The sequence below is a fragment of the Haliaeetus albicilla genome, chromosome 7 (genome assembly GCF_947461875.1).
Source record: "Haliaeetus albicilla chromosome 7, bHalAlb1.1, whole genome shotgun sequence".
In the NCBI taxonomy this organism is placed as follows: domain Eukaryota; kingdom Metazoa; phylum Chordata; class Aves; order Accipitriformes; family Accipitridae; genus Haliaeetus; species Haliaeetus albicilla.
In genome coordinates this window covers 22196140-22224004 of record NC_091489.1, presented here as the reverse complement: position 1 = coordinate 22224004, position 27865 = coordinate 22196140, and the positions used below count along the sequence as shown (strand labels likewise).

General features: G+C 36.6%; 2 protein-coding genes across 2 annotated transcripts in view; both read right to left on the bottom strand.

The window, feature by feature from the left end:
* The window catches only part of LOC104318743 (HBS1-like protein), a 64731-nt gene extending 37179 nt beyond the window's left edge, over positions 1-27552 (bottom strand). Inside the window, exons 1-4 of the mRNA XM_069787266.1 lie at positions 27392-27552; positions 23945-24010; positions 21821-21958; positions 19343-19537 (exon numbers count right to left, since the gene is read on the bottom strand). Coding sequence (XP_069643367.1) covers positions 19343-19537; positions 21821-21958; positions 23945-24010; positions 27392-27434 — 442 coding nt within the window. The 5' untranslated portion in view covers positions 27435-27552. The remainder of the gene's footprint in view (positions 1-19342; positions 19538-21820; positions 21959-23944; positions 24011-27391) is intronic.
* LOC138686091 (uncharacterized) lies at positions 13819-18434 on the bottom strand. Its single transcript, XM_069787268.1, has one exon. The coding sequence runs from the start codon at positions 18241-18243 to the stop codon at positions 17194-17196; it is 1050 nt and encodes a 349-aa protein (XP_069643369.1). The 5' UTR covers positions 18244-18434; the 3' UTR covers positions 13819-17193.
* Positions 27553-27865: the final 313 nt, after the last annotated feature.

Here is a 27865-nt window from a genome sequence, read left to right as displayed (position 1 = left end):
CAGAAGAGTATCAGAACTGAAAATGAACACAAACTATGGGTGGAAAAAAATTAATGTGGAAAATAATCATGGCCAATGACTGGAGAATAGGTAGGAAACTGGGAATGGCTAGATGAGGGATTTGGAATGATAAAGTGGAAAAAATAGAACTGCAGTGAAAAACTTGGAATTACATGAGGAAATGTTGTGTTTAGGACACAAACAGGAATTAAGCAAAAAAACTGGAACACTACTAAATTAGAGAATCAGGACACAGACACTGACATTAGATCAGGTTGAAGCAGATGGGCTGGAATGTGTTAGAACAAGGCAATAACACATTTTCTTTCCTGCCCGGCACTTAGCCAAAATTTCTGGAGTCTCACCATTTCTCTTGTCACCAACACTTCCTCCCCGACTGAAGTCAAATGATACAGAATACAGCAGTCAGCTAGTGCTGTGTTCTCTTACTCTTCTTACCAGAAACAAACACCTTCCCATGGAACTTTTCTGGCCATCAGGACTTAGTCAAGTTACATGTATTCAAATACTCAAACAGCACAAAATTAATGGTACCTATTAAAGCTATTTTTTCTCTGTGACTCTTTATTTCAATCATTCCACTGAATGGTGTTCATTTAATTTAGAATATCTGATGTCCCACAGAAACCTAATATCTCAGAGAATGCTATAATATATATTTTTATATAAAACTTTTTACTGACCTCTATTACAACTGGAAGCATTCAGTGTTTTAGCAAATTAAACTTGTATGTCTCGATATCTGGATGCTTAATACGACATTTCAATCAGCATCTGTTTCTAAGAAGTTATGTTTAAGCAACGCAGGTCAACAAAGGAATGTATAGTTCAGCTATATATGTAGACCATTGGTATGGTCTTTCCAGAAACATGGATAATTGGTCTAGTTTACACTCACAGTTAATATATTAGGGGAAGGAAAGGCACTGTCACCGGAGTAAAACTCTCAAGATTTCCAGTTTCACTAAGCGCACGCCTCCCGTGTAAAAGAACGGAGATCTGCTGCACAGAAAGGCAGACTGGGGAGGGGTGTCTGTTTTCTTCTAGAGATTACACAAACATCAGCTGCCTCCTTTTGATGTTTCTGATACGTAAACATGTAAAGGTCCAATCGGAATTCACAACAATAAAAACAGTGACTTTCTCATCCGTCAAGTTTTTGAAAAGAATGTCCCTGCGGTATTTCTCATGCCTACCACTTACAGTTAAATGGACTAAAATCCAGTCCTTCACATAATCATAACTCAGTACAACTCATCCTGTAACTACTGAAACCTTATTTGTGGGAGGTATATTGCTTTGCACTCTAGCAATGCCAACGATGCTCCTTCTCAATCCGTAACCGAAGCTACAATCTGCTGTAAAAATAATTTATTAGACATTTGCAGTTGTTCTGTAACAGCACCTTTACTCTCCCACACATACACAACCGTAAGTCGTTGGTGGTGTTTTCTAATTCAACGAATTTTTCTTAAATGACTGTGAATTGTCTTTCACCGAGATTTAGAAAAAGCTCAGTCTGATATTTCTGAAGTGCAACTTCCTACCATAAATGGTCATGTAAAGAGCAGAGTCAGCACTATGGGCAGGATAACCCTAAAAAGATATCCTCTTTAGCCAGTCACTGAATTGAACAGAATACACAGAGTCCATGCAAATTACCAGAATTTCTGTTAAAACCTTGGCCCAAAATGAGTATGTAAAACTGAAAGTACAACATGTACATTCTATTACAATTATATTGAATTTCCAAAAATAACTAGAGAGCAATTTCAGGTTTAATTCTTAACTAATACTATAATGCCAGAGGATGGTGCTATTTGCCTGCACATCATCCAGGTAATTCAGAAACACCACCATGCCTCTTACATGTTGACGTTCCCTATGCAAGTACATTCCTGTTGATTGTATTGCAGGAGTGCAAGGCATTTTGCAAAAGAAAGTTTTCCTGATCCACAACTTCTATTTATGCACCAAAATTACTTCAGTATGAAAGAGCAGTTTAAATATAAGAACAGTGAACAAGAAAATCATACCAGCAAACTGGTAGTATAGAAAAAAGTAAAATCATCTTACATCTGTTCAAATCTTCCACAACCATTCTGCAAACTTTCTCCAAAAGCTTAATGAGGTGGCCTTTTAAAGTTGCAGAAGAAAAAAAAAAAAATGTATTTACTAGTCCAGTACAATTAAGTATGTTGAAGCTGCAAGTATTTTCAGCGTTTATAAGTTCTGGAAAATTGTATTTTGCAAACTTTTAGTGCAGTGACAACTTCAAGGTAAGATAAGCTAAAACCTTACTTAATTTAGGTTCTGTGAATTCTCAACTCTCCCACTCTGCTGGTGAAATTATAACCACACTAGACCGTGATTGGGCCAGAAGATGACGTATCTGTGGGAGAATCAATGAATTTTTTTCTTAAAATTTTGTCAGTCAGATTTGCAAGTTTTGACTTGTCCACACATTCACTTTTTTATTTCTCTGCAAAGTTAGCCTCATATAAGAAAAATACACCTACTTGATGCCCCTCCTTGATTTCAGGGATGGCAGTGCAGATTGCAGTGTCACAGCATACAGCAGATTTCAGAGTGGAAGATTTGTGGCTTCAGAGGACCAAAAGAACAACCTAATCATATATCAAGAATTTAACAGCTACTGAAAAAGGCAGTTTAGGAACTTGTAAGACATGATTTCAAAGAATCAAAAGATGTTCAACAGATTGAGTATGGTTTAAAAGAAAAAAATAAACAAACCCAAAATCAAAAAGGTCCAGCAGTACAGTAATTATTGAAAACACTATGTATACACCCCCCCCCCCCTTACTGTAAACTCAACACAAATGCATTTAATAACAAAAAAACAGGAATTGTTCATGAGTACAAGGGAGACAGACTCACTGACTGACGTTAACTTTTGCATTTCTGCTTGCAAGGTTATGGTAATTAAATAGTAAATCCTCAGAAATGTCCCCTTTTAGTCTGTGGTCTCTTCCTTAAAAAGACAAAAGATAGACATACTCTACTTACATATTTTACAAAAAGTCAGCCAAAGACTCCAATTTTGAAAGCCTTTCCTATAATGAAGGTGAAAGGAAATGACAGTATGCATTAGAATTTCACTAAGGGTAAAGACAGTAGGAATGGTGGCACAGGATTGCCAACAGAAAGTGGACTGAAAAGACAGAAGCACATTATGTGGAACAGTTCATATTTCAAGCATTTTTACTTTGCATCATGACAAAATTGACTTCTTGATCATCCTCACCATGCCCACCACCTCCTAATCAATAAAGATAGAGACATATTCCCAAGCCAGTAGTTAGGGCACTTCTCGGATCTGGTAAAACTAGGCACAAAGGCCTTACTATAACCAACAGAAACTGTAGATGATATATGTATTATCCACACCACAGTAAATGTTCAGACTCTTGACAGTTTCGGGTTTGGGGGTTTTCTGCACTTTGGCGAGCTACAATCTTGAATTAAAATTTATTTCACTACAGACTACTAATCAGCTTTGGGCTTGAGCCTCAACAGCCATCTTCTTTGGGGGATGTTCAGTATTTGTTCATACACGAAATTCTAAGCAGACCTATCTTGCATTTTAGGTACAAATACTTAAATGCTAGTTAAATTCTATGGTCCATAACCATAGCAGAGACTTGAACTCAACAAGAACTGCTTCAGGACATTGCTCTGCTTCCATTAAGACAGTATCTTTTTCTTCAATAGCAATTTTCTAAGGTACAAAGATGAACAAAGTTACAGAACTTTTTCTACATGAACCATACATATTCTTATAAAAAACTATATACCAAAGAGTACAGCAACTCTATATTGAAAACTACAATTAGATACAAGAACACAAACAAAAAGTTGTTGCCAAAAAAAAAAAACAAACCAAAAACACAAACCACAAACAACCACCAAACAAAACCAAACTGTAATATGGTGAAAACTGTTGGGCTGTTATAAATCCCAAAATAAAAATCATTAAAAGATATTATTTTGACCAGAGAAATTAGACACAGTCATTTTCCAAAATGTCACAGAACAATGTTTAGTGCTTGTGCTTCTTGACCATGAGTGATTTTAATAAATTGAGGAAACTGACAAGGAAAAAGCTGACAGTATTCACCAGAATGGAAATAATGATGCTGGAAGGCATGCTCCAATGAAGATGAAACCAGTAAAACACAACACTGACATTTTACAAGGTTGCCTGCTGTGCAGAAATGGTCACATTCTATGCAAGGCCTCCAGCTCAGTGAATAAGCAACACCTTTTACTCTGGATAGAAAAAAGCTTCCAAAGAAACATGAATAAGCTGTGAAACGGGAGCCAGCATGTTACATGTAATAGGTGCTCTCACTTTTTAAGGCAGTCTAGCAGAACAGTTTCTGCCCACGTGCCCCCAAGACAATGGGAATTTTTTTCAGAGCACGTATTTGTAGCGGTGCACATGGATGCCTTTACTTAAGATAAGTAGCTAAGTATTGTAAATAAATTTTTTAAAGAAAAAAACACAACGTTTGCTCACATGAACCAATAATACACCTGACAGAATGATGCAAAAGGTACCTCTGATAGCTGATGAGCCCAAACTACAGAAGAACTTCCACACCTAGCAGCTGATAAGCCCCTGATTACAAAAGAGCTGTATTAAAAACATGGAGGATAGAGTAGAAGATATGATATTTTACAGGGTTTTACAGAACAGCGTAGCTCAAAGGTACTGTGAGCTGAAAATCCTATTCTTTTGCTATTCCAACCAGTCTCTTAATATCCAAACCTTAAGAAGCTACTGGAAATGTACAACCTTGTAAAAAGTTAAATTGATACATTAACTGAGTTTATTTTAAAAAGCTGTGAATCTTAAATAGTTTAATGCATACATTTAGAAGCCACCTGAACAATTACTTTGAAGATAAAAATGTTAGATGTGTTCAGATTTCTATTGTTTTTAATGTATCAGAAAGAATAAATGTTAAGAAAGGACAGGTTGGAAACAAAAGGCATTAAAAATGCATTGTGCTCCTTTGCACATGTAAATTAGGTAAAGTTAAACATTTCACACAATCTGTTCAAAGGAAATTTGCTGAGTGAACATACACCTTTCATAGTACTCGTTGTACTAGGACTAAATGTAAAATAACGAAGCAAAACATATACACTTATCAAAACCAAGCAAAATAATTAACAAGGTGCTGATTTTCCTTTGGGGTTTTTTCCTCCAAATTAGAGGCTAATATTGATCACGTACTGGCTTTTCCCCTCCTTAACTATTCCAAGATTTCAGATTAAGGGGTGGTGTTTTATGCCATTAGATCAATTTTTCCGTTATTCCAACTACAAAATATTAAGTAGCTTTTTAAAAAAATTTAACCGCAGGAACATAATTCTTAATTAAGATACTGCTTAACATCAGAACATCTTCCCATCATCATCAGAGTCCTACTCCTCTCCTTAATACAATTTTCCACTCATGGTAGAGCATCAGAAGAAAAACAGAGGGAAATGAGGCTTAAAGTCCGGTCACGTTCTTATCTACCAGTTGTTGGTACTATGTCCATAATAATGGGATATATGAAGATGTGTTACTCCATACGTGACTTCTCTCTAATAGAAGAGGCCTTGACTGGTCATAATTATTCTAGAGAACCAGCATTTTATTCTACCTTACTACTGGGATTCAAAGCTCAGCTTTCTGCGACAGCTAACTACATCATGACCAGCAGCTCTTGCTGGTACACTTTCCAGATACTCCTGTGCTATTAAAGACTTCTTCTGTATGTACCTCCTAAACTTGAGCAACTCCTGCCATTTGGAAAAAAAAAAAAAAAGACTACAATCTTAGTTTTGTCCTCAGTGCTACACAGATGAAAGTTCAATAGATAATACACAAACCTACTCAACAGCAGCTGTCTTTAATAGAAGACAAATAATAGCTAAATACATCCAAAGGAGAGGATGACCACATTCTCAAAGCATGGCTTGAGATGCAAGCTGTTAGATAAAGCAGTTTGAAACTACCAAGGCATACTTTACTGCCACATAATTTTGAGTTTGTTTCTGTCAAATTTTCTATTTGTCTTCTCTGTCATATCAACAGCCTTCAATATCTACTTTTGCTGCTTCTTTTAATTCTAATTGTAAGCACTCTGCTCGTTTCCTAAATAAACAAAATTAGTTTGCCACACTGCTGTCTTGCCTTGTTCATATATAGAGTACATTTGAGGAAGGACAAAAATGCAGAGGAAGCAATGGCTATTAAAAAATACAAAGAATACGGGGGGGGAAAAAAAGCTTTAGCATTCTTTGTTATTTAAACATGTTAGTGGCAACACATTTATAAAGAATCTTTGAAACCTAGGTGTGAAACTGCTAAAGATCTCTGAATCTAACTTGCAAAACAAACTCAAGCTCCATCAATGCAGTAGGCTGATCAAGTGTACTTAATTTATCTGCAGTCCAGAACTTCCACAGTATTAAAAACAACATATTAGCAGAAAAAAAAAAGGCAAACAATTTCACACATCTATTACTACAATTTTCATGGACCACCACTGTACACCACACTGTTCAAACACTTAGCTATAACAGATTATGCACCAGAAAAACATCATTCCATAAGAAACACATTATGGATGCTACCAGTAACCATGGATATTATTACAGATTTAGTTAATCTAATGTTAATTAGAGGATTAAGCTGACAGTAGGACTTTCCGTAGCTGACAGAAAATCGTAGTATTAAGCTCTAATTGTATTTATCCGGGACACCGTTGCAAGAAGTGCAGATACTGGCCAAATTGAAGTAAGGTAAAAGTAAACTACTTGACATACATGGCAACATATATTTGAGAAGCACAAAATACATTAAAAAAATAATCTGTTATGCATTAAGATTTAGGAAAAGTTTATAAAAATTGCCCCACCTTTCAGTGTAAGAAATGTATTCACTTATATAGTTAAGTTTTCCCTTTTTAACTGCAGCATGTTTTACATTATGTGCATTACTTATCTAGACTTGCATTATTTATATATATATTATTACTCTGAAATTTTCTTTATTCCATGTTTTCCTATTCTTAACTCCTCTGGCACCAGCCAAACATATATCTGAATTCCAGAGTTATCAAAGATGAACTTGTTTAATTAAGTCTAGAAAAAATGGAGACTGAACATTGCCATAATCTGAATAAGGGAGACCTATATTCAGAAAATAACAACGTACGTACAGATGTGATGTGAAACACAGTACTGGGGGCTCTATTCTTCATTGCCAAAATCATTCAGAGACACAAACTGATTTATAAAAAACAGCGTATCTGAGTTTAGAAGAAAAACTGAATACAGTAAAATACAACCTGTAGTTTTAAATAAGCTTTGCAAGATTTATCAGATGCAGATGAGTGCCAGGAAATGTTCATTTGCCAGTCTGAAGCACTGCATTTCACTCTGTTGTAACTTTAGAGAGGAACTTGCATGGACTCAAGTTCATTGCTTGATGTTTTCCTCTTCCTTGATGCAGTGAAAGAGTACACTTTTCACATTTACAGTAGTACCTGCAAGCACACAGATAGCATCCACAACTTTGCAACAGTTTGTTTGTATACATGTTATCAGAAAAATAGCATTAGAAGCATACAATTCAAATCACAGTTCTGCCTTGAAAAATGTTTACTTAAAAGCTTTAAGTGACACTTTTCCTCCTTTTTTCAACTTAAGCATAGCACTTGGTGTATACGCAGTTTCACCATCTTGCATAGTTGACAAGCAAAGTTAGTCATTTTCCTGTTTTTGTGGGTCAGCAATAGGGAAGAGGAAAACATTAAAAATAGGAAAATGTGATTCTAAAACCACAAAAAGTAGTAATGAGGACTCAGACAAGGAGTACCCAAAACAACTTCAACTCATATTTTGGAATTAATTAGATACAAAATTTCCATTTAAGCTGAGCTTTTATATGCAGTAAAAATATGGAAGAAAAACTGAAGCAACAACCAGTCAAAGCTCTTCCATGTCTCTGCCAATTGGGCATCACAGCTTCTGCAGACACAGGTATCTTCCATATTAAAGTTATCTAGCTTTCCAAGCTGTGGGCATTTTAAGCATGAATTTCTACCAGGGGTTCTGACAGTGGACTCATGATTTTTAAGTTTAATGGCCATTTCGAGTGTCACAAGTATAATAGAAGGAAGGAACCTGGTACTTCAAGCATTTTTAACTGTCCACTCTGAAGACTGAAATGCCAGTTTTATGAAAGAATACAGAAGCTAAGATGATGAAAAACAGATAATATTTTGTCACCCAAGAACAAACCAGTTCAGGTGCAAATAGAGGCACACAAGTAGTGGGTGGATGGCATTTCTGTTGGTAGCTATGTGACATAATACACTAGACTATGCAACTAGTATGTTTTATAACAATATTGAATGACACAGAACAAAAAACAGTATCATACTGCAGAAACACATCCAGAAGACAGTAGTGCGATAAAGAAGGTATTGATAACACAAATTTTACAGGGAAGGAAGAATAGTACTTGTAGTGAAAGACACCTAGCATAAACAGACATCATAAAGTAATTCTGTGGTTTAAGCTTGGATTTTTTACACCTTCCTGGCTTTTAACTTCATTTCTGAATTCTTACATGTATTGCGTATTAGCATTCAAGCTCCTTTTCATCAGTAACTTATATTTTAAACTGTTTCTTCTGCTCCCACAATTTGGGATTTGATAAGACTATACTTTTAATGTTTAGATGTCTTACTAGTTTCTAGAGCTTAAACACATTGGTTTACAACTGCAAAGTATACTGTCTCAGGCTTGTCAACAGCCTTGCTTTGAGTACTCAAGTGCAAACTTCAGATAGGACTCAGTGTTTGAATTGATATACAACAGCACTACAGCAACAATCATTCATCCTTAAAACTTAACAGGATTTAAAAAAAAAGTGACTCCAACCATACCTTCCTGGCACTCCAGCAATCGCATCTGAGAACTAGTAAATTCTTCACTTTACCTTCTAAAGACAGAGGAAAACAACGGATGGTTGATCTTTACCATGACCTGAAAGGACTGAGATAGAAGGCCACTGTAGGAACAAGTGGAGCTACTGTTTCCCCAGGATCTCTAGTTCATCTGGAATACCAAAGTTCTAAAAAGGGCACAATCATTTTGAGTTTTATCTAAGCTCTCTTAGCTTCTAAGCAAAACACCCAACTTTCATACACAATATAGCCAACTATGAAAATTATTAACTTTGTATTGGTTTGGTTTACACTTTGTCCAAAAAAAAAAAAAGTAAACCAAACTAGTGTTAAAGGACCATAAAAGAAAACTCAGAGAAAGCCTGGAGTGTCACTTTTTCCAGTGTAGGTGTACAGCATGTACGAGGAGAATCTCAAAAAGGTATCTCAAAGGATTTTAAAAAGCTTTTCATTTCTGGTGACACATTTTTCCCTGAAATAAGCCACTTCCTTTCTAAAACCCACACCGTACCTCAGTGTCAAGATTCAGTAACTTCTCGAAGTCTGTGTATATATTTTTCTTACACAAAACACGGAAGTCTTAAATTCTCATTACTTTCCATGATTTAAGATATAACTATATCATCAGTCATGTCAGATTTCAAACATTTCCATTCAGTAAAGAACATGTTCTCTTTGTCACAGACTGAATATATGCCATATTTGAGTATCATCAGGTGCAATGGGCTCTCACCACTACAGCAGGCATTTGAGAACTGTCATGTTACTGAAAAGTTAGCATAGCCAATTGAAGTTGAGGACAAAAATTTCTTCTGAGCTACCCAGGTATAAATAATGGATTTTCAAACGTGCGAAATCAAAGCATTAGAGCCTAGCATGATAAATAGAAGTAAAACCTGAGGGACCCTAAACTAATGAAAAATATATTGTACATCACCATTAAACTTCAGAATGTATGCTCCTCCAGGATTTCTCTGGAACTATCCCTATAAATAAAATCCAAGAGTATAAGTTTGTTTTTTCATTTAAGACTCCCAACTTCACTTGTCCATTAACCACAAAGCAGAAGTGATAAAAGTTATCTGTTAAAGCACAATAATCTGCATTCTGACACTTTGCACTAAGAAGCAACTGCTATCACAGTGTCTATCTGTAGCATAAAAAGACAGAAGACAAATGAGTATTTGTCCATGGACTGAGAAACGCCCATCACTCTGAACCAAAACCAAACCTTGCTACATTCAACTAAGTGAAAAGAAAAAGCCAATTACATTAACTCACGTTGTAGTGATGTTCATGGGATTTTTGTTTATTTGTTACTGGTGTAAAGCAAAAGTTAAGGAAGATATTTATACAGGAGAGGCAAAAAAAGAACTCTAGAAAATTGAAAGATTAACAACATTAACAAAACGCAAGCTAAGTACCTACTAATTTTACTTCTGGCTTGTATTCTTGAAACTGCCTACACTGTCTTAATAGCTATGTCAAAAATGTGAATACATGCAGTATTAATAAAAATCACAAATCAAAAATAAATGCCAGTTAAGAAATACCTGCTTCTCTATTAACAGCTGGAAGCAAAGTAGTATAGTCCAATAAATAGAAAATTAGACTTAAGCTTGAGACCTGCGCTCTATTCCTAGATTATCTGGCCTATCATGAGTAAGGCTTTTCAACTTCCTGTGCCTTACTTTCAAATTTGACTCTTTACTGTGAAGCTTGTTTCTTACTAAATATTTATACATATAGCCCTATAAAGGCCCTGGGTTTGGTGCTATTCCTGAGAAATTACCATAAAACAAAATAGCTAGCACTCCCACAAAGACAGCTCAACTACGGGAATGACTTCATTAAAAATAGACTAGATTCCTTGCTACCCCAACAACAAACATGCTCAGTTCACAGTAGCTTTTATTTCCTGCAAGGACTGCACATTTACAGACATCTGACCTCCTTCTTGTTCATGCATCACTAAAATCAAAAATCTTAGTGTCATAGAGTGGTTAACAATTCCGTTAATGGTGCCTGAAATGGAAGAGAATCTAGCTCACTCACCAGTATCTGTATTTGTTCTGCAATACTAAAACAAGCAAAACGAAATGTAGTTTAGCCAGCAAAAGCAAGCAGAAATGAAACAAATATGCGGAGAATGCAGATCCTTTTGACTGAGGGTACCATTTTTACATAAGTATTTTTTAGAAATTTGAACTTTAAGAGAAGTTTCTCAGAGAATCCATAAATATTGGCTAAATTTCATCAAAAATCCTTGCTTACCTTGACGATAGTGAAAGCAAACTTATTACAATAGTGCATTTCAAATTGCAATCTCTGAACATCACTAATACCCACTGCTGAGACAGAAGCAAAGGACTCCTGAGAAATGCTACATATATCAAGAACATGTCACCAGTTTAAAAAAAATTTATATTAAGATTTCGTTCTTTGACTTTATGGACAAAAACACTCAAAATAGCCAACTGAAATATTAAAATAATGTCCATCTTTGTCAGCTATTATCTCCATGTATTGACACGATTATGAGTAAATATTTCACAAGCAACTCTTCTCTAAAATTTCTATATTCTCATTATAAAAAGAGTAAGACAATTTTCACTTCTTAAGCCTTCATAAGTCTGTAATTCTTAACAAATTGTTCATGAGTTCTCTTTCAAAATGTATCATTTTAATCTCTGCAGACTACAACCATTTTACGGGTTCTAGTCATCTTCTAGTCATTTTATTACTAGAAAGTTGTAGAGAAGGGCAATGGGTTATTTTCTAAAGGAATCCTACCAACACTAAGCATCCAAATCAATTATTTGACCAACAAACCACTGACATACCTCAGAAGTCACTGACAATTGTTTTTAAGTATGCAATGTAACATGTCCACAGACCAGATAAAGAACACTTCCATGATAACATAAGATACCAGAAACCCATGAACCATTTCGTAAGAATCATTCATCTCAACAATCACTAAAATCACAAATTGCAATTAGCTTTTACTTTTGGTAAAAATACATACTTCAACAAACAGTCTGTACAAAGGAGCAACTCATTTTATAGTACAACAATACTAAAATAGAGACCCATTCCCACTGAACTGCAATAAGATAGCAATTTGGGAAGAACAAAAGAGCTTGCTTCAATAAATAAATAAATAAATCACCATTGGCTTTGATTTTTGTTTTATCACATTGTTTTCTACTGCAGACTACATACACCAGTTTCACCAAAAAAGTTTCTCTTACTTCCCCACAAAAAATCCTGTAAGATCAAAACCATTAGCACACACCGAAGTATAGATAATTTGGACTAGTGGCATTTCCTCCTCATTTAAATGGCAGTTTGGACACAGTGAATTGAACATAAAATCTACTTAAGAGTTTACCAGCTGTCTACACTTCACACAAACTAAAAAAGGATGCAAGTTATCCATAAAAATTCAACTCAATTTCCAAAGAAACAAAAAAAGCAGAGCAGCACTCCCTTTCAGCGCTTTAGGAAGTTTATTTTTACTGCATGAATTACAATGTGATGAAATTTTTGCTTTGTTTTTTTTTCTTCCAACCACAATTCATAATCAACATTTAATACAAAAATGTTTTGACAACTTTGAAAAGGTGAGCACTTTAGATTTGAAAGAGATGTGAACGATTGTGTGTATAACCCTAAACTACTGCCCTTCTATAAAGGCACTGTAATAAACTACATACATTTCATAAAGACAACCTATATCCTATCTTCATACAAATCTTTTATATAGCTATTCATTTCTGCAGTAGTAGTAGTTGCTTTTTAACTTTTTGCAGAAGTGTAGATTTTCAGAAATTGTTGATTACTGAAAAATGTATTTGAATGACATGATTAGAGGAAATAGGGCAAAACACAAAACTGCAAAGACTACCTCACTGTACCAGTTAGTCTCTTAGAAATAAGATTTTGAAATACTATTGTGCAACAGTTCCAGAAATTCAAGTAGCTTGCTGCCTCTGAAGCTTAAGATCCTGAGAATTGTCTTAACAAGTCAATGAGAAATTACTCATATAGTTATTTCTGAATAAAAGTAAAAAACAGGTAAGTTTTAATCCCATGCGTTTTTTTAAATTTGAAGCTTTGTGCTCCTAACATTCTACACTTTTCTCAAAACAAAATTGTTTTCTGCTGTAATTTAAAACCAGCTAAATATAATTACATTAAATCACATCCCAAAGGGTACAAAACATGAATAATTTTTGATATCCCAATGGGGGTTGTTATTTTCCTACACTTCTCATACTTTGACTTTCAATTTGCCCTTGTTTTCTAAAACAAGTTCAGATAGAAATCAGCTAGAAAAAGGAAACCTAAAAGAGAAAAATGGAACAGGTATTTAGAGACATTTTTAAGAATGCTGATTTTAAGAAATCAACTGTAGTAGTTCTAATTTCTACTGTAACAAAGAGCTTGAGAATTAACTTTAGACAGTTGCTTTTTTCTTATTTCACTGAAGTCCTTTCCTTTTTAAAATCCAAAAAAGCTTTAAAAAAATGCTATCAAAACGATCTAAAAAAAAATTTACAAACCCATTTCTAACCACAAGCAAACTGGAGCCTCAGTATGGTATCTGAAGACACACTAGTAGATGCCAGTTTTTGCCTTACTTTCTCCAAAGGAATCTTCCATGGAAAGAAGTATGCCCATGCAAACCTAGACGAGAACTGCAGCCTGTTTCCACAACAGATACAATCATTACAGAACATTCAATCACAACTATATTTCTGTCAGATAAGTTAACAAGAAATTGTAATTAAGTCAGTCCTTTAAGAATATGCATTTTATTTAGGTACATAAAGCAACGTCTGGAAGTCAATTCTGTATTAAAAATATTCAGCAGCCACTTAAAAATTATGTACAAAATAAACTTAATACAAAATATCCTAGGAGTATACAGTCTGAATACCAGAAGTAGTATGTCTATGTAGTTTAATATTGTCTTTTTTATGTCCATATGCAAACACAGGCACAAGTACTTTGCATGTTAATATGTGAATTCCAAAACAAATAACAAAATTAACCCATATTAGACAAAGATACACGCTAGATGCGAAATGGGGGAAAAAGTTATATACATACATCAATAAAATAAGCTCACTGTGTTAAGCATAAAATAGACAGATTCAGTTAACAAGAATTCTAACATTCATTAGGCAGAAACACTTCAGCGCAAAGGCCAAACACAGACTTGTTATACAAAAATGCCACATACCATAATATCATGCAGTATCCTAAGACAAACCTGTCATTATGACACAAACCCAGTTCTCAGTAAAGAAATTAAGGAATAATTAAGGAAATTATTAAAATACCCGTTTCATTTAAAAAGCAAATACAGTAATACATTACCTTTTGTTTATAAAAACAAAACTGTTAAATTTTCCAAGCATGGAAATAAATAATCTCTGCTGAAAATTAATTGGAATACAGGTTTATCCACCACTTAGGCACCTTCTGCAGTGCTCAGCCTGCAGGTCTGTACTAATTCAAGGCTCACTTCAGGATTCAGGTTTGCAAACTGAAGAAAAATCCCTCCCTTATTCCTTATACAGTGAACAGCATGTACTGCTTCTTCAAGACCACTAACAACACTGAGACAAATGCAAACGAAAAAGTATTTATATATGAAAATCTAGCTACCTAACAAGATCCAAAGTTGTCTACTAAGGTATCAATCCCACAGTAAGATCCACGATAAACATATAATGCTCGTGCCCTCTGGCTGCAGTCACTTGTTCGAACTCTAATCTGCATGAAACCTATGGCAAAACTGAGCTCCAGGTACTACACATTGCCACCTACTACTTGTACATACTTTCCAATGGAATCCATAGCACATACATTTAGGTGTATGTCCAGTTCAGGCTCCGAAATTTCTAAAAATGCTAAGAAGTTTTATGCAAAGAAGAACAGCCAGGGGAACGGGAAAACAGACCAAAACCAAAGAGAAGTTCAACAAGAATAAGAGAAAAAATTCAGAGGGAAAACCAAAGCTATTCAATGAAAATTTAGAAAAACCTGCATGTATTACAAATCTCTACATACATTAATTAGGCCCTCAAGAGTACTTGGAACATAAGAAAGCAAAACCACCTAAAAACACACCAGGTATGACAATGCCAAACTTTGCACTAATATTTTACAAGTTAGAATTTCTCTACTAGAAGAATACACACAATCCTGGAAAAACTGAACTTCACTTATAAACTCTCCAAATAGGACATTTTGCCTCAGTGGAAAAACAGACTTGGCCTTTTATGCAGTGGGAAGTTAATATTTGGACTAACTACAGAGAAACTGATTGCTGAAAAGCATTTCATATTGTCCAAAAAGCAGAATTTGCTATTAAGACTAATTAATAAAACAACCAGTATACAGTCAGTACCAGCTAGACTTCTACAGGAAGTCTTCTGAGGAAATAAACTAATTATGCTCCTGCTCATGAACTTATCAGATCATAGTATGTACACTGGATTGGATTATTTACACTTCAATGCTTTAAGGCACTCAAAATAGGCAAGGATACAGATGGCTGGATTAACATGTCAACTAGAACATAAACACTGCAGCACTGTCGTTATATAAAATTTTTATTAGCAAGGGTAAGAAACATTAATTTCATTCAAAAGGTCAGAGGTCACACTGCTCATAGTCCTGAATGACAATAGCATCAACTAGACAAACAAACAAACAAAATATACAGAACATGGAATTTGTACCTGAGAGCACTGGAAGATGTTTTATTTTTTATTTAGAAACAAAATTGTAGTGCAACCTGAAGTCAGGAATAAACCTAGTTTTTGCCTTCTTTTTGATGTAACATGCTCAATAAAAATCAGATTAAAACTAGATGAAAATTGTATCTACTATTTCATACTAGCTGCCAAATTTAGCATGAATAAGTGTATGGCAGTATATGAACAAACATATTTTTCTAGTTGCAGCAGTACCTTTATTGCACTTCTTGCTGTTCAGCATCTAAAATACTGACATTGACACTGGAAATATATTAAAAGTAGTAATGTGTAGTAAAAGGAAAATTGAAACATACATGCAGTTACTAATCTAACAGGGGCACCGCAATCTAGTAATTATCAGATAAAAAAATAAATCCAGAATGTCCTGATTCTGATCTTCCATCTAAAGATTCAAAGTAACTGCAATGGGTGCAAACAGTAGAAGAGACTATATTTCCATTACTAAAGGAAGCTTTCTTCAAAACAGACAAGAGGCAGACACAAACAGCACTTACGCTTTGCCCAATTTTTTTTCCATTGAGCAAAGACTCTCATGCTAAAGTTGAAAGAGCTGTTATTCCAATACTTTTCTGAAAGACTTGAGAATAAACCATAGAATGCTAGTGAAACCTCTCATGAAATACATGCAACAAGTATATGCTTACAAAATAGCTGTTTTAAAATTCTGAATATCATGTTTTGACAGCTGATTGGAGAGGGGGAGCACACAATTTTAATTGCTTGCTCCCCTACAAATTTGGTCCTATCAAAAACTATACCTGTCCTACCACAGCTAAAACTGTCAAAACCTGAGGTTAGTGAGGCTTTTAAAAACTAAAGGTATTTCTGTTGTAATAGTAATCAGTATAAAGATAGAAGAGAATAATGACATTGACTGGAAATATCAATTACAAGACTAGCAGTTTAATAACATACCTTATGAGAAAATCGAACTTTAAGAACATTTAATAAAACAGTCGTAATATGAACTAAGGTTCCCACTCCCCAAACTGTACACCATATAGCACAACTAAATTACTTCACAAAATAATAATTCAGTGTTTTTCCCAATGAACTGTACCTTCAATACCTAGAGATGTTTCAAGAAGTCTAATGGTGTTTATAGAATTTTGTACATACAATATCTATATACTAAAGTTCAAGACTTTGCAAAAGTTAAAAATGTTAAATTGTCAGTCAAAATTAGGCAAAAATAAAGATACTCAGTGCAACAGCTTAAAAGTTCACATACAAATTTGCTACCAAACAGTGAGAACTGTAACATGTCCGTTAAAAAAATAAAAAAATTCAATTCTGTAGTATAAATAGGTCCTATATAATGAATTTTTTTTTATACCAAGCTATAAACACAATTTTTTTTCTTTTTTTTTTTTTTTGCACTACTGTCTTGTAAAAGCCCTTTTTTGGTTAGCTTTCACAATATCATCAGGAGAAGCTGATTTGAAGTCAAATGGTGTTATGGTTATTATAGGACCAGTTTCCTTAGGTTTTATGTCTTGTACTTGTCTACTGTATAGGAAAGCTTTATGTATACCAATTGTGCGCCGCTTATAACCTTTTGGAGGATAACGGAGACACAAGGTTAAAGCAAAAGCTGACGGTCTTGCACACAGCGCCTTCACCCATGAAAGGGACAAATCCTGCCTCTTAGGAATAAGCCCTCTTCTGGGTTTTTTATTTGTTTTGGCAGAACCAGAACATTTTCCTTGTTTTTCTTTTAAAAGTTTAGTTTCAGGGCTTAAGATATTTGACTGTCTCACCACATTTTGTTCTGCAGATACATCTGCATTTTTTACAAGGACACTTAAATCAATGTTGGTTCTTTTAGAGGGCCTCAATTCAGTTACACTGAGCATGGGGAAGTCTGTCTGTTCTTGAGTTTTATCTATTTCGATAGTCTCTGCTATTAAATCTGAGAGTGATAAATTCTCAACCTCCTTTAGTGGAGAAACTTTAGAGAGGGCTAGAGAAGACAAAGATCCTGTTAGCTCTGGCATCCCACACAAAGTTTGGGGTTGACTTACTAGTTGTGATAATGGTGAGGTTCCCAGTTTCATATCAGTGAGACTTGCAATTGACTGGGTATAAAGATCAGTCAAAGAATAACAGTGGCTAGCACTGCTTTCCTGGTGCTCCTGAAGTAAGTCAGCCAATGATGTACTTCCAGACCTTAACACTGGCAAAGCAGCCATGTCTGAAGAGGGGCTTTCTTGTTTTCTACTTTGCACAAGTGAAGAAGAATTTTCAAGAAGTTCATTCTTCCTATTTACAGTATGACTGACTTCGTTAGCAAGAGCCAATTTTCCTAAAGCACTTGTTAAACATGGTGGACTGTAAAAATTTGCATTACTATTACAATCAGAAGGACTTGAGGAAACAAGAGGAATGCTGTCTTCAGGACTCAGAGAATCACAAACCACATTCTGCATCACCAAGGATTTCAAGTCCTTTGTTTCATTGCATTCCAACTTCTTAAAGGAAGAATTTCCAGATGGGTTACTTCCTACGCTAAAGTGCACATCTTCACTGTCAGGAAACGAACTTACTGCATTAGCACTTTCTGGTAGTTGATTCTCTGCCTGTTTATTCACAGGTTCACAAAATGATCCTTTACACAAATCATCACTGAAAGAAGACGACAGAACAAACGAGGGGGATTTCAATCCTTTCCTTTCAGATGAAAGTATATTGGATTTTTCAGCATTAAGGAGCATTTTGTCATTTGTAATTAAAGAGTAACAAGCTGAACCACTTTTGGCTGTCAAGTTTCCAAACCCAGGTTTGTTGGTGTTGTCAGCAACATTTTCTACTGCACAAGAGAAATTGTCTGTATCAATACACATTTCCAGAGAACAAAGTAAGTCTCCTTACCTTACAATAGCCAGTAATTTTCAGATGGAAGTGCAGTCACAATGAAATATCCAATTTTTTTTTTTTAAAGTAGACAGCAGCAACAAAAAAAAAAAATCAGGAAACATGAAAAGGCATTTAATTACTAAGTGTTATCTGAAGATATGCAATGTTCTACAATTAAATTACAAGTATATACTGAAATACCTAAGAAACTTTAAGAATCAGCAAAGAATGCCAGTAAAGTTTATGAACATTTAAGCATAAATCAAAATAAGTTACTGTATAGACACTCCCAAAAAAAGGGAGGTATTAGGGATGACAGATGTCAGTTCACCAAACAAATAATGGAAGTGCATAAAACTTAAAGACATTGTCCAACTTTTAAGACATGTATTCATTCAGCTAAGTCAAATATTAGAAACCAGAAATTTACTGTGAAGTGCAGATGGTTGCAGTTTGAATTTAAGCTGACACTAAGGTTTTATTTTGACTTCTAGCTCAAGAAAAGCTACTGTTTCCTTTAAATGTTTTTAGAACACAGAAATAGAAGAGTAAGTTGGTCTTTTTTTAATTTTCTAATAAATGACTAAGGCATCTTCACAGCTTATAAAGCCAAAATTAAACTGTACATAGAAATGAATCATTTTGAATGTAAACAAATAAATAGAAGTATACCTTTTGTTGTGTTTCCTACAATCACAGCGTTCTCATTCTTGGTCTTCACATTTTTCTTACTGCCTTGTGAAAGCACAAGATCCAAAGCCTTCTGTACATCAAATTTACTATCCAGTACTGCTTGCACCATTGTTTGCTCTGGTACAGACTCTGCCAAAACTTCTCTCATTTGATCAAGGCATGAATTAAGACGGGCTAAAAGAGACATATTGCTGTTACAAGCTGCACAAAAAAGTGTCTTAAGCGGCCTAACCACTAGCACCACACATCTGATTAACAAAAACAGAAGAAAAATATCACACTAAGAGATAAAACCTTTAGAAATTAATTTCAATCTCACTTACTGCCATGATAAACTTTGCCTCCAAACCCTGCAGAATATTTGACTAATTTCAAATATTGCTATAAGGAACATATCACTGACTGCTACTTATTAGTCTATACAAGTATTTCAATATTGAGATTTTATGTTGTAAAATTAACTGTCTTCACTGCAGAGGAGTAATACAAATAGTCACCTTAAAATTATCCAAAGTAATTTAGTAAGTCAACGTGGAATCCCATTGAACAACACATTTTCAGTGTTTACAGATGCTATAATTAATACCCAAAGTAAAACAGCATTTTCGGGGGCCTTAGGCCTTAACAACAGGAAACTCTGGATCAACACGCCAGGTTTGAAACTACCTGAAATCTTTAACCTTCCTAAAACTGTAATACGTTTTTTGGCTGATAAAAATCAATTTTCTTTGGAGCATATTTCTGCAACTAGTATAAGCCTTGACTAAGGTAAGCTTCTTAAGTCTTGACTTGCCGCACAAGAGACTGAAAATTCACCAGGCTGTCAGTCACTGGAAGTAGTGCGCTGATTAGACATACAAACACAAGAGAACAGAAGAAAATCCTCCTGAATATCACAGCATCTGCCAGTTCAGGTTTTAGAAAACAGTAACTGACCAACAGGAAGACAACTACAGATTCTTTATTTGAACACCTCCTCAAAGATGGTGACATTTAAAGAACTTTGCTAAGGGAATTCAACACCACAGAATTCCAACTTCCTCAAGGTTACTTAAATCAGCACCCTCAACCCATAATTCAAATAGCAAGTCAAAGTTCCCCAGACATTTGCTCTGCAAAACAAGTACTGGTAGAGCCCTGTACATTGTGCTGGCTGGCCATTTTATTATACAACACTCAACAAGGACAATCTTGACAAACTCTTGCAGACAGATTGACTGTGTTTTTTGTATTAGAGGCCAACACTGCACACTATACCAAACATAACAGGTCTTATGGGACCACTGCTGTTTTCACAGTAGAAATGGTTATTTCTAGGTTTCCTTTCCATCTTTTTTTAGTCCAGAATATTACTTTCCTTCTTGTTTCAATACCAATTCTTAACTGATTGAGTCTGTCAAAAGCACTCTGAAAAGCCAGGGTACCGTATTGTTTAGATCACCTGTAGCAACACACTGACTGATTCTTTCAAATTGCCCTCTACAGAATTATTTCCTGCTGTAAAAACATGTATATTACACCCCAATTTATCATATTTACCCATATGTCTATGCATTAGGATAGCTTCTTCCCATTTACTTGACATGGAATCTAGACTGTTTCTATTCTATCTATTGTTTCTGAATTTTCTGCAACTTGTTTTAAATACCAAATTTCATTCATGCATTTTATTGTCTATTCATTCACCAACACACTTTATTCTGAGTTTATCAACATTTTAAAAATAACCCTGATTATTTCCAAATCATTAAAAACTAAGTTAACTATTAATACTTAGGAAAAAGACTTGTGAATCTTTTTCACAAAGCATGTAATTAAGCTACCAGGCAGAAAGTTTAAAAAAAAAAAAAAAAAAAGGCAAGTATTTTTTCCCCAACCACTCAGCTCAGAACTCGGCTTGTAATGTGGAATTCACGGCTACAGGACTGAACGGAAACCAAAGAATTCAAAACAGGGTAAGAAAAGATTGTGGAGGATACAGGTATCTAAAGATATTGGCTACTGTTTCAAGGAAATGCATGACTTCGAAAACCTCTCAAATACTGCTAATTGCCATAATTCAGAATGCAATACAAGCAAAAGATCATTCTACAAATGCTCTGTTTCTAATACTCTTCCCTAAGCATCCATTTGCAGAGTCAAGTCCTTGAGCTACATGGATACTCAGCCTGAGCCAGTACAGCTGTTCTTATGTCTGAATTTCATATCAAATCTCATTATTTCTAATAAGAAACTAGGAACATATTTCAATATATGCAACCAAGTTACAAGTAGTATACAAAAGGTAGTTACAAACTTGAATCACCACTGAAGCTATGTTCGTGAAGGGTGTTGTTCTACAAGATTATACAACTGTGAGCAGTGTCAGTCAAGTAACAAACATTAATGTAAGACTGTTTTAGTAAGTCCTTAATTCATAAGAGATTGTTCCGAGAATGATTTATTTTCTATAATTACCTCTATCAACTTCAGTCAACTGATGATTGGATGTAAAATAATCAGCAGTATCATCTGCACCTTCATAGCCATATTCTTCTTCTAATGGCTCAGCAAATGTTGCTGGTTTGTCTCGTCTGGAGTAGATAAATTGAGCTGCTGCATTAGGTAAAAAACAAAGTATTAAAAAAAGGTCAAACTTTTTCTCCTCCTTTAAAAACAAAACATATCTAAAGGGGAAAAAAAAAGTTAGGATGCTGACCTGTTCCAGTGGTTTGAGGGGGGGCAGGGCGCAGAATGGGATACTACTGTACAATGACTACTAGCTGAAGACTGTACAGAGCATATAGCACTTCATGTTAGAATATAAATAAGTCATCATCACAGTGAAACCACAGGCTATGTAATATCCTTGTATCCATGCAATGCAATAATTCTGCAAAGTTTAGTATTCAAACAAAAGAATATACTACAGGTTTGAAAAATAGTATTTTCTATACCAAATTACCATCTATGGCCTAATGTCTTCAGAACTTGACTCCACAGTTATTTTTTTTCACCTCAGTTACAAGTTAAAAAAAAACAGCATGAAAATATTTTGCTTTTACAGTATGGCACTGTCAAACTACTGATAACAATTTAATGAAGTTGAACACATTCTTCCCTTCTTGGAATTTCATTAGAAATCCAGCCTATAAGTTAAAATGTATATTCACACAAAACTTTAAACAAATGCCTAGTTCCACTCTGATTTAGCCACACATTAAGGCATATATAGATAAAACTTCTTGCTGAACATGAGCCCCAGTCATTACATACTCTCAGAAATGTACAAAATGCAAACAAATTTCCTTATGTTATGTAATATTCTCCCCAGCTCTGAAATACATACTGAAAGCATATGTATACGCAGAAGTTAAGTAGTATAGCCTTAGCAACTATTTCCCAAATGCATACCATTTCATATTCAATCACCATAACTGAAGCAATATTAAGACTGCTATACAATCTACATCGCATTATTTTATAAATGAAGCTTATGTAAAAAGAATTCTTCAGAAAATTACTGTGCACAAGCAAGAATTAGTTTTGCAATGTAGCAGTTTATACTTGATTAAAAAGTAAACACATTGCACATTTTCATCACAAAATACAAGGCTATCCTAATTCTTAGAACTTAATTCTTAGAAAAGGACTGAAAAATTCTAGCAATTAAACTTAGAAATTGAATGCAAGACAATCTGAATTTAAATCAGGGCATGTGACTACATATAATAAAAACACACACCTAAATTTGCTTATGTAAAATCAACAAGATGACAGAGGAACAGATTTTTAAAGACCTAATTAACTCAAGTACCTGTGGCCAGAGGTCACAAACTACGTCACAGTTGCAGTGGATTTAGATCCAGCCTAGTTACCTGCAGTAGTACAGCTTCACATCAACATCAGCCATAATATTTCCAGGGCCTGCTTGGGTCTAGAGGCACCACCACCAAATCTGGGGAAACCCTGAACTGATAATCTTGCTAGAGATTTGACTGGAGAACACAACCTAATGGTTCTACAGTTGGGTTGAATTCAGCTGGGCTAGGCCTCTCCAATTACATCTTACCTGAGCGCACAGCATCACTATTTTTACACCTACTTTGCAACATTACACATGCCAGAAGACTTATTAGCTCCATATGATCTTGCATGAGAACAGAAGCCAGTGAGGACCAGTGCTGCATCCAACAATAAGACTCCCTTCCCCACATTTACTCAAAGTTGTGTAAAAGACATCAACTATCAGGTGCAGAATCACAACTCTTAAGCCCTGCTAGATCCTACTAACAATTTTAAAAGATAACAAACGTTTCAAGACTATCAACACATTCCCATAAACCAGATTTTTACATTATCAAGTACATTCTGACCATCCAAGATAATACACTTGTACAACTGAAGATATGCCCAGTTGTCTAACATGACTTCCGAAAGTACAACAATGCTTATTAACACTACCTAACTGACTTTAACAGGATTACGGCCGCTAGGCACTTTTGAAAAGTTTCACTAGCTTTTAAATATTGTTTTATTCTAGAAATAAATATCAGAGTAGGAATCAATGGACAATGCTTATATGCAATCATTTGAACTAACCTGTTGAAGGAGAAATGCAATAATCATCTTCTACTGATTGGCCATACACATCATCATCTTCAAAGTCTAAGAAGCAGAAACAGTAAGATTAGGCTGCACAGTTTCTAAATACTTCAATATTATAATTGAAAGGGTAGTTTTTACACAAGGTTTTAAGTAGTTATGCATCTCTAGTATTCCAAAAGCACAGTTAAGTACTGCTTATTTACCTAGGTAAGAAATTCTAAGTTACAATAATATAATTTTAACATTTAATACTCTATGCATTAGGAAAGCTGAAAATTTTCAAGAGCTGCCATGCTTCACACCTGCTTCTTCAGCATCTCCTTTGAAAGGCTGCCCTTGCAGTCCAAACCCAATTTTCTACAGTTGCACAAATCTTTACCCATGGCACTTCATATTTCTGCTTGACCTCTCAATAGTCTTAACCACAGACAGTTCAATTACAATCTCTACTCCAGCAACTCAGGATCAGCATTGCTACTCCACACCTATCTACTTCTTACCTTGCTTCTCTGGTCTATCCTCAGTGCCATCTACCTTTCAACTCAAGTTCAGCAAGCAAAAACACAGTTCACAATTACCTTTGAATAGCAAGATTGTTTCAGCCAAGAAGCAGGAATCATACAGTTACTTAAACATAACCATATACTGTCTCTATTTAAAAAAAAAGTATCAGGAATCAGTTATCAGGAAACAAAAAGAGAAAGTAAATTAGGCCCCCCCACCCCGAAATCCTAGTATTATGTGAATCTTGAAAAAAAATTTCTAATTTTCACTGCATAATAACAAAATACATGAAAAAAGTAATGAAATGGTTTTACAGATTACTGCATACACTTGGCAGTTTCACAAATAACATGTACTGTTTGTTGTTGTTTTAAAAGAGCGAGAGAAAAAAGTAGCTAACAGCTAAAAAAAGAAAAAATCTGCGCTTTGATACCAACTTACAAACACTGTATCCATCTATAAAAGACTCAGAATTTGGGGCACGAAAGGTTCATTTATCTCTCAACATGGACCAAGAAAATCAAAGTAAACGTAATTCCATAATCCGCTGTAATTTTCAAAAAAAGTGCCAACCAAAAGCAGTAGCTAAAAGGGCTGGCATAAGTCTATGAAAAGTTTAGTGAAAGACCCAGGAAGCTACTTTGGAAATTAAGTACCACAGTATAAAGGAAATATATTATAGGCTTGTTTTGGTTGTTTGTCTTTAATAAAAGAGCATATTGTTATCTACTTTTTGACCATGTTGAAAAGAATACACTGTCTCCTGCTTCCATGCTAGGACCAATTAATCTATAAAAAGTCTAGAGAAGAGCTGTTCGTTTTTTTCAAGGTAAGAACACATTTTGTAGTTTGGCCAATACTTGGAGAGTGTCAAGGAGAACTCCAAGATGATTTCTGTGAATGGTTAACATTCACAGTTAACACTACGTGAAATCAAGGTAAGTCTTGTCAGTGTGCATTACTTGAATCACTTGTATATCCCATACTGGTTTAACTTCTAGCCTAAGAAAAAGATATCTCAGTGAAAATGGCTCAGCTTGCATTGACCATAAAAATAATTATTTAAAAATGACACAAATTACAGAGAATAGAGTACGAGCCATAGAAGCATTCCACAGTATCAGCAGCTGTATCACCAACATACTCTCAGCTGGAATATCACATTCTGATTACAATACCTCAAAAAGGAGAGAGTGGAAATAGAGTATGGTCAAATAAAGGACACAGGATCTAAGGCCTCAGAAGCCTTCCAGGAAAGGAGGCTAAAAAATACTGCAAATATTTACTTTAGAAAGGAAACAAATAATTGTGCCAGACAAACCATTACAGAATCCTAAGTGGCATAAAAAGAACATATCACATTATGTTACATAAAAAAAGAAGACACAAAAGTGTACTTCATTTGGGACAGAAATGATTGAATGTGACTACAAGAGTAGTATATGGTGTAAGTATAGAGATCACACATATACACACTTCTAATTAAACCTGATGTGTAATGCAAAGATTCAAATAGCAATAGCAACTTAAGCCTCACATGGCTACAGTGAATTACTATGTACCTCAGCAACCTCATTAAAAGAGACTGTAATGAGTGTACAAACACCAAAATGAATTCTGCAGATTGGGCACCCAACTTCACAGATGACAGAGATTCAGTTGAAATCAACACTTCAACCAATCTGTGATGAAGAAAATCTCTAGAGGATGAAAGAACGAAGCAGTAAAATCCCCAATCCAGTCTAAGATTTCGCCTCTATTAGGTAAATTTGCACTAGTAAAACCTGCAAGGTAGGCCACACAGATGTCATGGCTCACATGGATTTACATGACTTCCCCAACAATTCCAAGATCACAGTGCAAAACCCAGTCTGTGCTACTATAATATGCACACGCATTGCACCTTCCACTCAACAGCAAAAGACCAGAGGCAGGCATAAGTATTTCTTGCAATTTTTGTATATAATCTGACAAAGCGAGGCAATAAAAATAGCTGCTGCCATACCAAAGGGTTTTTTAACATACCAAAATCAACTGGAAGTCTGCACTGTCCATTTTTCCACAGCTCAGGCCAATACAGACAAAACCACTGAGAAAAAAGGGTGCAATTTACAGTTTGCCCAAGTAAATGGGAGAGAGCACAAAGAAAGCTGGAGCACTGCAGGTCCGAGCAAAGTTCTTACACCAGAGCCCACTCATTCCATGCAAGCTCAAGTAAAATATGACAGAAAGGTGTCTGAAAAACAGGTTCTTCCTTAGATGCTCAACTCCATCTTTAAGAACTACATTTCTTCTACCGGGAACAGCTGTTGCCTCTTATCTATTACTAGGGGCGAACACCAGCAAGGACTTGCTGCAGTCAGACTGGGAACACAACCTTCTAAACTCTACGTGACTACAGAAGGGCGGGTTCGATTCTCTCGAGGCCGGCTTTCAAGTCACTCCCGCCCGCCTGGAAAGCCGTCAACTTCGGCAGCTTAAGGCAACGCAGGTGAACCCGGCCACGGCTCGGCCTGCGTGCCAGGCCCGCGCTTTCCCCGGGTGGAAGCTCCCGGGAGCCCCCGGCAGCAGGACGTGGCCCTGAAGGACGGCGGCGGCGCGGCCACGTGCGCCCGACCCGCCGCTCGGGCGGGAAACGGCGGGGGGGGGGGGGGGGGGGAAGCGGGGCGAGGCCTCGCACGGAGCCTGGTCCAACCCCCGCGGAGGGGAGGGGAGGGGAGGGGAGGGGGCTGCTTCTCCCCTCCCACCGCCCCTGACAGCCCCCCCGCGCCCTCCCCGCCACCCTCCCGCGGACACCGCCGCGGGGCGGAAAGGCCCGCCGGGGAAAGGGGTGCGGGCCGGGGGAAAGGGGCAAGGGGGGACGCGAAGGGACCGGCGGTTGGGGCGGCGGCCGGGGCGGCCCCTGCAGCTCTGCCGCCGGCTCCTGCTCGCCACTACCTTCGTCGTAGTTATAGCCTCGGACGTTCCTGTGCCGGGACATGATGGCGGCGGCGGCGGCCGCCTCGCTCGCCCGCGGTGGCGCTGGCGCGGCGGACCTAGGGCGCCATGTTAATGTCCGGCGGGGCCTGGCGGAATCCCCCTGCGCAGGCGCGCCGGGCACCCTTCCGCCCTCACCGCGCTGTCGCGCATGCGCGGCTTCTCCCGCCTCGCCCGGCCGCGCGCCCTGAGGCGCTGTCGCTCCGCCCCTGCGCCCGGCCGTTCCCACGTCAGCGGCGGCGCCGGCCGAGGGGCTGGGGCGGCCGCTGGGCGCCGGGCCTGGGCCTCGCGCCGCGCCCTGCGCCCCCGGCCTCCTCAGAGGTTGCGAGGGAACGGCCGCTGCGCACCGCGCTCTGGGAGGTCTCTGCGCGAAGCCTGTGGTGGCTTCGTGCTCGGCCCGGCCCGGCCCGGCCCGGCCCGGTGTAACGCCAGTAG